Source organism: Neopsephotus bourkii, unplaced genomic scaffold (genome assembly GCF_033783945.1).
Source record: "Neopsephotus bourkii isolate Nb327-2 ecotype Australia unplaced genomic scaffold, CSIRO-AGI_Nbou_v1 NB_567, whole genome shotgun sequence".
In the NCBI taxonomy this organism is placed as follows: Eukaryota; Metazoa; Chordata; class Aves; order Psittaciformes; family Psittacidae; genus Neopsephotus; species Neopsephotus bourkii.
In genome coordinates this window covers 1,304,053-1,314,674 of record NW_026901068.1, presented here as the reverse complement: position 1 = coordinate 1,314,674, position 10,622 = coordinate 1,304,053, and the positions used below count along the sequence as shown (strand labels likewise).

The 10,622-nt window shown below is 40.9% G+C and overlaps 1 protein-coding gene across 3 annotated transcripts in view; it reads right to left on the bottom strand.

The window, feature by feature from the left end:
* Positions 1-271: 271 nt before the first annotated feature.
* Positions 272-10,622, bottom strand: part of TMCC3 (transmembrane and coiled-coil domain family 3) — a 145,478-nt gene continuing 135,127 nt past the window's right edge. For all 3 annotated transcript variants that reach the window (XM_061351301.1, XM_061351302.1, XM_061351300.1), the window contains exons 2-4: positions 5,067-5,965; positions 3,443-3,578; positions 272-703 (exon numbers count right to left, since the gene is read on the bottom strand). In XM_061351301.1, coding sequence (XP_061207285.1) covers positions 401-703; positions 3,443-3,578; positions 5,067-5,965 — 1,338 coding nt within the window. In that variant the 3' untranslated portion in view covers positions 272-400. The remainder of the gene's footprint in view (positions 704-3,442; positions 3,579-5,066; positions 5,966-10,622) is intronic.

Here is a 10,622-nt window from a genome sequence, read left to right as displayed (position 1 = left end):
ATTGTGCTGCACTCCCTCCTGATCACTCTCTCTGCACTCCAGCCTAGCAAAAAGCATGCCTGACACTTTGCAGTTGCCTGGATCCTTTGTTGGAGCATCACACCATCTTTTGTGGGTGTGGGTTTGCAAAGTGGAAAACCCACTGGATTAAGGCAGGAGACTGATAGAAGCAAGCAGTTGGTCACAGACACAGCCAGTTAGACACAATCAGATTGAACGGGCAAGACTGCCAACAAGTATGTATTTATGTATTTACACCTCAAAGTCCAGGAGTCTTTGTAGCCTTCTCCCTCCAGTCTGCACACTGAAACTGACAAAAATAATTTGTATACACACTGCACTTACAAAACAGTGAGGGGAGCGGTAACAAAAAAAAAGGAACGCAGCCAGGCCAGCGGCTTCATCTCGGTACAATCATCCTTTCTATGGCACACACAATATGATCCCAGTTTTTACAAAATATTGCCAGCAGCGTCACTGCGAAAAAAGTGCAGATGATATGAAAGCGGCTCTTCATCATCGGAGCAATGAACTTCGCAATGGTAGAAACGCACACCAAGATGACAGTCATGAAGGCCAGGATCACGTTGATACATTTCCCCAGGAGCACTTTGGCATTAATGGTTTCAGACTGCTGTGCTTGCTGTTCTTGCTGATGGAGCTCCAGTTTGGAGACCCGGGTCTGGCATGATTCCAAGGCTTCCTGAAGACAGAGAACAGGAATTAGGGCAGCTGGAATTCCATACACCACTTTCCTGTTTTAGCTGCAGAGCCACCCAGCAGCTAGAAGTGTAATTTTCTACATACTCCTAACATTTGAACGAACCACCAACTTATCTAAAGAAAATGAATGCACATCTCTCTCTGCACATGTGTATCGCTGCCTGCTCAGGCATAAGCAAGTCTGACAGCACTCTCCAAAATGTAGTTTTTATATTTTTCATGCTTGAGAAAAAGTATCATAAGTGTAATGTTCGTGACGGATGTTTTCTGCATATGCTGATGTGATGAAGCACTGGGAAAGCTGTTGCCATGGCAACTTTCATGACATTAAAACAGCAAAGTAAGTTTCTTCTTATATGCTATAGAATACGTCAGGGTAGTACAGGCTTGCTGTGCTACTAATTAATCTACTTTGCAACACACAGCATTTGATTTACACCACCTCTCTGGTCTACAATACTTTTCCTCTCAAAGCCACCCATAGTACAGTGCTGTGATGAGTCACAGAATGGTTCGGGTTGCAAGGGACCTTAAAGCTCATCCACTTCCAACCCCCTGCCATGGGCAGGGACACCTTCCACTAGACTGTTGCTCAAAGCCCCACCCAGACTGGCCTTGAACACTCCTAGGGATGGGACATTTCTCCTTGCAACCTGTCAGCATGAAGGCTCATTAATCCACACCTCAAGTGGCAGCTGAGGCAGTGAAGAAATCTGTAGCGATACTTTAAGGTATTCTCTCTCTCATGTGGCAGAATCCCCCTAAAAGTTGTAAGTTTTGCCCTAAAGAAAGTAGACCTCTCTCTTTTGCTTGAGTGTGGACTAAAAACGGTCTTCAAGTAAAATGGTTCCTATGACACTAAGCCACACTTAAGCCCCCTCAAAGTGAAACAGGGAAAAAATTCTAACTGTTCCATGTACTTGCCAAAATGCCATTTTTTGCTGAGTTTATGATTTGGGCACCCTGAACTTGACAAACGTTTACCACCATGTAAAAAGGAAAAACCATGCTCCAGCATCCGAACTTCCTTCCCCATTCTCAAACTCCAGACATTTTCTTTGCACTCCAGGGGTGTTTACCTGGTCGTACAGTAAGAAGCCGATTCAACCCAACCTTTTGTGTGAAAATACACAAACAAAACCACTGCACGTTGAACTACCGTACCATTTGACCAGCCTGGCACCAAATTCAGCACCAAGCATGTGGCACAGCACCTTATGAAAGATGGCTTCCTTTCATTGGTCCAAGAATTAGTGATAATACAGAAGATAGTTCTTATGGGTGGCACAAAGTCCCTTACAGTTCATGCATGCTCTCCATTACACACTAAAGAACTTCCCTTCTTCTTTCTTCTACTCTGACCGTAAGTTACTCCCAAATTATCTCGTGCTACATAAATCTACTCCCTGCAGTTCTGCACTGAGTGGTGGAGCAAATGTTTCAAAAACAATCTATCCACCCCTTCAGGACAGAGCACTCCAAAGGTAGGTTGTTACTTAAAATATCCACAATTTAAATGCTTTTCCTCTATTTTAGCCTATTTGCAAACCCCTAACAAGACAGGTTTAAACAGGCTCAACTATAAAGAGATAAAAGAAACAAGGCTGCATTGGTGTAGCAATTCAATCCGTTTTAAAAGTGTCTGACACCCCTGCAGGGTTCTGCTAATGAGCTATCAAACATTTCACAGCCCTTCTGCTGAAGAACTCTGGTCTCATTCAGTTTTCACATCCTCAGGATACCTTCACAGGAGTTCTGCATGAAACACCTCTCTCCTTTAAACCTACAAAGTAACCCATGATATGCTTACATTCAGTACCGTCCTTGCCGACTCTGTTCCCATGAGTTTCCTAAGCTCTCACACCAGACAGGAAACAGTTTGATTGTCCCGCTGCCTGCACTCTCTACACTTAAAAATGGGAGTGTAAAGGGGTACAGGACAGGGTTGGTTTGAGGTTTTTTTACCATCTGACCCAATACAACGACAGTCTTTGAGCATTCCTCAGTAGTCAGTGAACTTAAACCCAAGGCAAGGCAAACTAACCTTTTTAACAGTCTTCACCACCTGCTCAGACTTTGCGCAGAACCATTGTGCTTATATTGTACACAAGTATTCAAGTCTGTAACTACATGCTGTCAGGACAAACTGTAGACGTTATTAGTGGCTTTTAAATGAAGCCAGGCATGACTACAGCTGCTTACTGAGGTGTACACACCCTACAGCTTTGATTACAGGGACTCTGTGACCACAGAAAGTCTTAAATTACAACTGGCAATTCAACAAGTTTATTTATCAATTAGCTCTCTTTTGACCTTAAACTCAACTTATAATAAACCTTGTCAGTGATATGACTGCATACAGGAGAAAGCCTGAGCACGAGGTTTGTGTTAGGACATTATCAAATGTGGCATTTTATACAATACAAGGAGATTCAATTCCTTCCTCCTCAGGTGCAAGAAATTAAACCAGGCCATTCTTTGTCCACAAGTCTGCCTAGGCTACAGCATCCATTCCAGCAGATAAAATTCTAAATCCATTGAAACAAGTGGAGACTGTCACCAATTTAAAAGTGCTAGATTTTCAACTTAAAACAGACAAAACAGGAGCTTAAATGTTTCCCCAGATTCCTTAAATACAAAGACGTAGAAAGACAAAAGTGTTTCACAGTACAAGAGCTGTGCAAAATCTTACAAGTTTATTATAAGGAAAAACAAGTACCTGAACATCCCGTGATCGCTCATACGCCTGATAGGCCACTTTCTCCTCTATGCTGGCTAGCTCTTGTTTCAAGTTTGCTGTCTCATGTTGATGTAGATCAGTGAGGTCATTTAACTGGTCCTCCAATCTTTCATATCTTATTAGGAGAAAAGGTCTAAATTTAGTGCCTTCTATTCAAGTAATGCTTAATCATGAAAACAATTACACATTCTAAAAGCTAATTTCTGTGTACTATGGATTCATCTGACTGGCATTACAGAGCATAGAGAAATCAGGTAGAACTTTGGAAACTCTCCATAGGCATTTATTCAGCAAACTGAAAGCCTCTTTTGAGTGTTTCTTGCTGGTAGTGGATGTTAAAAAGCAAATATTTGTACATCATTGGCAAATTATACAAACGATAAACAGTGCCTAAGGACATCCAACTCACATTTTTCCATTTCTCACTCTTCATTTAGACAAGAAGATATGTGTCATAAGTGAGCTTCAGCCAGTTAACAGCTCACAAGTAGTGAAAGGAAAAAACATGTTCCCTGTCCCTCTCACAACTGCAAGGTCCTGCCATTCATGTGCACTGCCTGTTCTGTCACATCTGTGTGCAGTAAACCAGTTCAACTAAACCAGAAAACTAAAATCGGGGTTTTTGTGTGAATTTGTAACTTGATTTAACATACAAACAGGCAAACAATGTGGCTGCCACAAAAATGATAGAGGCAAATTTGCCTAGCTATGGAAGCACTGGTGGCAGGAGGCTTGAGACATCAATGGCAGTGAGCTGTCAGAAAAGGCTGCTCTACCTTCTCCTGAAGCCCAGTCCCAAGCCCAGTAAACCATTTGCTCTGTTCTCTCCTTCTCCATGTTACCACCTGATACCCAGCCTTCCCTTCTATTTCAGGAACTGTAAACAAGGCAAATGTTAAATACTGCATTTCATACTGTTTGCCCATTAGTGCAGTAAAGACTTCAGATGTCAACACTTACTTTAACAAGTGATATGACAAATGAAATATAGGTACAGGAGGCGCAAACCCTTTGCAGAACTTATCTCTCTTCCCACAGTGGATGATAAAGGAATTAGCTACCAAGTAACACATCCAAGAAGGGGTTGTGCTACAGAGCTTAAAATCCCATTCCACAGCTGTGTTACATCACGGTACAAAGTGACATTGCATCCATGATAGCAATGCTTCTGAGAACTGTCTGGAAAGGTAAGCAGGATGGAAGGCTATACTTATGAGCTCTAACTCAGATCTGCTATACTGTAGACTGATTAGCAATTTTCAAGCCCCAGTAGATTAGAATCCTTCCACTGGTTCCAAATCAGTTGGCATCTTATATGTGGTATTCATATAGTGTAGTATGTCAGATGAGAGAATTTTCTGACAAGCCTTCAACAAAAGGCAAAGAGCTACCACATCATTTGATAGGAAATATTAATGCTCTACATGTATTTTCAGTTATTGGAAGGAGTGGAACATTTTGGTACCAGATATTGATTGGAATTATTTTTTCCTCTTGCTTCTGAAATATCACATACACAAGCACATGCCACGTTTACACTTTCCAAACAGCTTCTATACTCATTCAAAAGTCATTTCAAGAGAGCAGTTAAAAAAAAAAGTACCTATATCTTTCCTCTTGTAACATCTGAGAAATAAAGCCATAGTCTCTTTTAAACTGTGTTTTTAAATTCTCTATATCATCAGCTAATTGCGACTGTGTCTCCTTGATTTCTCTTATTTCCTCCAAAATCATGGAAAGCTTTCCTTGGCTGTCCAGAGTACTTGCCACAGCAGGACCAAAGGAAGTATTCCCATTACTGTCTGCTGAGCCAGAGGTCCCACTTGAGCATTCATCATCACTAACGTATTTTGGTTTGGCAACGATAGTGGCACTGCCCCCGTATGTTCTGGAACTTGTTTCTGGCCGAAATTCATCCAAGGTGTTTTTGAGATGAGCAATGTTGTCTGCACTACCAAATTTGTTTCGGATCAGGTTTGCAAACTCTCTAGACTTGCTGAAAACAAAGACAGGTGGTGTCAAAGACACGCCTGGCACACCCGACTTGCTGCTCTCTGTTCCGTGCCCAGAGGTACGAGACTTGCCATGTTGAATATCTTTCAAGTTATCTTTGGAAGTATCCTTAGTAGTTTTGGAAGATCCATTTTGTTCAATATCTTTGAGCTTTTTGTGATACTGTTCCAATTTCTTCTGTAGCTGGGCAATGGAGTGGGCAGACTTCTGGTTCTTTTTCTCAAAGACTTGCTTAATGCGCCCAGCCTGTTGCTTGTCGGCACTATTTACCAGTTTCAAATACTCAGCCACATTGCCATCTCGAGCTGTTTGTTCAACTTTGATTTGTTCTGTAACCTTGAGGATTTTCTGTTTCAAGCTATCTGCACTGAGTTTAACTTTGTGAAACTCCAGAACCCCATCTGGTACATCAAAGTTCAGGTTAGTGTCAGAGCCTCCACGGCGAATGTTAAGCGGTAAACTCAGGGTATTCATGTCATGTCTTTCCACCTGAGAGAGAAAAAGAAAACAGAAATTGAATTTTACTTCTTGAAATCCAACTTTCAGTTTCCTTTTCCACGTCTAATTGTAACAAGTGCACAATATAAAGTAGCCGATAGTAGCAAAGCAGAATTAACTTTTTTTTGAAACCAAGCAGTGTTTTTCTTGACTTCCCTAGCTTGACAAATGGCCTAAGGAACTGTCTGTCTCTAGTAAGAAAGCAGTGAGATGAATTAAGAGTTCAAAGCATTCCAGTATAGGTTTTCAGAATCATTTATTCACAAAATCAGAACAACACCTGGTTAGAAAAGGTTCCTAAATATATTGTTTATCATTGAGAGTTTCAAGCAGATCCTGACTGATAATTGCTCCATATCTCTCTCAAACACCGATAAGAGATGTGAACAGAGTTTTCCCTCTACAGCAGTGTTACACTGTTCAGTATGTTTTACCAGATTAAAGTCCTTTTTTGATACATGCTCCTGCCATTCCAATCCCCCACACAATTCAGTTTTTCACAAGCAGCTGAAAGGTTTTGGAAATTTACTGCATGATTCTGCAGGAACCAGCTGCTGGTTTTTAGTACAAGACCACAGTGAAAGAAATGGCTCACAGTTGACTTTGCATGCTTGATAATGATGCTCAACAACTTGGTCGGCTGTGGTTCAGTCTGTTTTAACAGCAAAGTGTGTGTGTGTGTGTGTATATATATAGCATATATATATATGCTATAGCATATATAGTGAAAGCATATATAGCATACACATGTGTATATATATAGCATATATATATGCTATAGCATACATATATGTACTATATATGCCTTCACCATGTAGTATATATATCGTATATATATGTGTGTATATATATGTATATGTAGTATATATATGTATACTATATATACTATATATGCTTTCACTCAAGTGTAAGATCTGTATACCTTCACCATGCTCTCAGGAAATGTAACAAAACCAATCAGGCAACTTGGTCACCACACAAACACAACAGATTGTCTTTCTCAACAGAAAGGCAAGATAGTCTGATACAAAACATTAAAAGTATTTATTCATATAAAGTCAAAACCACAGAGGAAGCATGAGGCAAGAGTGATCCAACCAAAATAGCTTCATCCCTACTACCATCTTGGGCTAGCCTCTGTGACAAAGACATCACATGTCATTAAAGCTGCCACAGCATCACGTCTATAGAGACTGCTTAACAGATGCTCATTCACCAGCTTCTAAGAAAAACGGACACTTGAAAAAAGCAAACTAAAGAGTTTTGGAGTTGACAATTGCTTGGGGAGAATACCTGTTAATGGTGATCTCTATTCCAAGGATTAAACCAGTGCTATGGCCTTATAGCTCTGCACTTAACCAGTTTGTTAAAAATAATCAATGGAGCCATAGGCCTAATTATTAAAAAGAAGTGCAAGTAATCTTCACAAATGCATACAAATTGTAAATGATGTTGTATCATCAGCCATATGTCCTTCACAGAAAGTCTACTTTATTGGTATCTCATTTTAGTATTTGCACAGAGCTGACACACATGGATGGTGTTCTATATTCAGGGTGATACCTAATTGAAAGAGCGAAAAAAGTCACAAGTATCAAAACTATCTTTCTTGTTTTGTTATATTTATTTTTTTTAGTCTTAGAAATAGAACTAATAGGAAAAAAAAGAGCTTTTACAGATCACTTTTTTAAGTGATAACATGCATAATACTGTTGTGGTAGCTAAACCACACATTTAATATAAGCAAAAATAGTTTGACATAGGATTTGTATCTTTTCAAGCTCATAGAACAAAGAAAAGCAGTCAAAGCAAAGAGCTGAAAAACTTAGATACCAGATCAGTACCCCATATTGCAAATATTTCTTTAAATGGATTTACTGTGTCTGGACAAATTGAGTAAAGAGAAAAAGCTTGGTTTTTAACAATAGTTTCCTGAAAGAACCTAAGACATTTCTGAATAAGCTTTGGCACAAAATTACACTGTAATAAATCAAGAATTCCATATACACACACAAGACAGATCCATCACTGATGTCATTCAGGACAAGCTGCACATACTTCCAAGAATGGGTGAGTCTGTCTCTAACCTTTGCACAGCATTAAGTGTTTACTTCCTTAGTACAAAATAGTCTAAAAATGTATTTTAATAATTGGATACAAGCCCAAACCAGATCCCTTCTCCCTTATGTCCTCTCCCTCACTAGAGTCTCTAGCGTTCAGCAAGCTCTATCATCATTATGCGTCCCATGCCTTCCTGGAACTTCAAGGTCACAACAGCAATAGAGATAAATAGAACAATAGCATTGAAGGAATACATCTGCTGAAAGCCACGCTGTTTTTGGAGCTGAGGAAATCAATTAGCATATGGCAAATCTGCTTCTGAAATGAGTAAGACCAGTCATCGGGTCAGTGCAAATTCAGTGAAGTTTAAAGAAGAACTGTGTCTAAGTTCCCAAAACACTGCTAGGAGTAGGCTTTTTCGCTTACTAGATGAAGAGCTCACCAAGGGTACAGAAAAACATCCAATACGTTCCTCTGTCTGACTGTATTTGGCCAAAATGGCAGGTGTTCTCTTGCCATCATGCTGCAAGGTTGGGTCAAGCAAGAGAGGCTACTGAAATCATATATGTTCATGTAATGCATTTGTTGTTGTTTGGGCTTTGGTTTGGTGTTTTGTTTTTGCTTACAGTTTGTTGTTTGCTTTCTTTGGTTGTAGTTTTTGGGTTTTTTTGGAGGGCAGGGCTGTTTATTTGGATGTTTGGGAATGTTTTTTAAGCAAGCAGGCACTGAAGGACTCTGGTATCTCTAGACAAGTGGCCTATCACCTGTCTTCTACCTGGATGAGGTAGAACACTTGTGCAAAGATCCATTTGTGATTGCTTTGCAGCTCAAAACTAATATACCAGAGGTCAAACTTCAAATCCACCCCCAAATCCTCCTTGCTGCAAGTCTCATCTTGAAATGAGAATTGCCCTGTGTTCCCAACTAGCACTCCTTCCTGAAGCACTGTAAGGATAGCATGCACTTTTTGCTGTATTGAATACCCAGCTCCTTACACAGAGCGGAAAACTGTCAGTAGGAGTCTGAGATGCTGCCTCACCCTGCAGGGACGGGTATACTCTCCTGTGATGTGGATTCAAATCCTCCCACATGCAGGAGACTGAACACACATCACCCTCAAACTATGGGAGTGCTCTTCCAGCTATCTGGGGAGAGATGAATGCCACCCATGCCATTGTTCTTTGTTACTCCTGGGTCACCAGCACCTAACAAGGGCACCAAGATATTAATAATAAAGAATTTGACTGATTTATATATATATATAAAAGATTTTCATTATGGCTGCCAAAGATAGATATAGCTATAGAGACATATAGATACAGCTACAGACATATATACACACACAGAGTGGTGGCCTCAATGGCCAAAATGGGAGCAGCCGTATTTTTTTTCAGGAAGAAGCACTTAAAGAAAGAAGTATGGAATAATCATACATCTCTCCTGTGACAGTAACAATTAATAGGGACCTGGGAATTAGCAATAGATGAGAGGATGCAGTCTTGAGACAAGTGGTAACACAAGGAAGACAAAGCACTAGCCCAGGGCCTGAGGAAATATGAGATATGCACAGGATCTGGCTTCTAGGAAAACCAGGATAAAAAAAACCCAAAAACAATCTGCATGTGATAACTGTGATAACCTTAGCTGGTGTTAGCTTGGAAGAAGGAATCTGGGGCTTGGAGAGACCACTGCATTTTGTGGCATACACTTTGCTAAAACCCAGTTGAGAACTAATTGTAATGTTTGTGCTGCTTGAAGACTAGCTTTTAAGAACAGTGACTGGGGAGTGCAGCAATTCAGGCTCCTTGCCTGCATCACAGCCAGACACCACAGTCTACTAGACAGGTACCTGTTAGAGACCAAGCAACTTCCTTCTGCCCCAACCCCGTTTTTCCAAGGAGCCAAGCAGATCCCTGACTGTGTGGCCAGGCTCATCATGCAGCCCATCCCAACCCAAAATCCAGTGCTTCCAAAGGGATAGCAGAGTTCGGTTCAACAAACACAGCTTGGTTCAACAAACATAGGCACACTGCTAGGTACCTTTCATTACACATGAATAGGCTGGTACACTTTCCATCTTCAACAGTAAGTGGAGAGCTGTGTAAAAGGCAATCTGCCATTCATAAAGAAGCACTCACAGCACAAAAGCACTTTGAATACCCAATCACAGAAGCAAGGATTGGGATTTTATTGGCATCATAACAAACTACATATTGTCTCACTTACTGTCTGCAAAAGCAAACCAAAGCTGAGATCTTCAGGCCATGCTACCAAAGAGCCCAGAGCACGAAAGGACCCATGTGCCCAAATGCCCCCGGTAAGACTGATGGAAAGGGGTCCCACATGGACAGGAACATGAACGGATGCTGGGGATGGACTCTTCATTAGGGACTGTAGTGATAGGACAAGGGGTAATGGGTTCAAACTTAAACAGGGGAAGTTTAGATTGGATATAAGGAGGAAATTCTTTCCTGTTAGGGTGGTGAGGCACTGGAATGGGTTGCCCAGGGAGGTTGTGAATGCTCCATCCCTGGCAGTGTTCAAACCCAGGCTGGACGAGGCCTTGGGTGATATGGTTTAGAGCGAG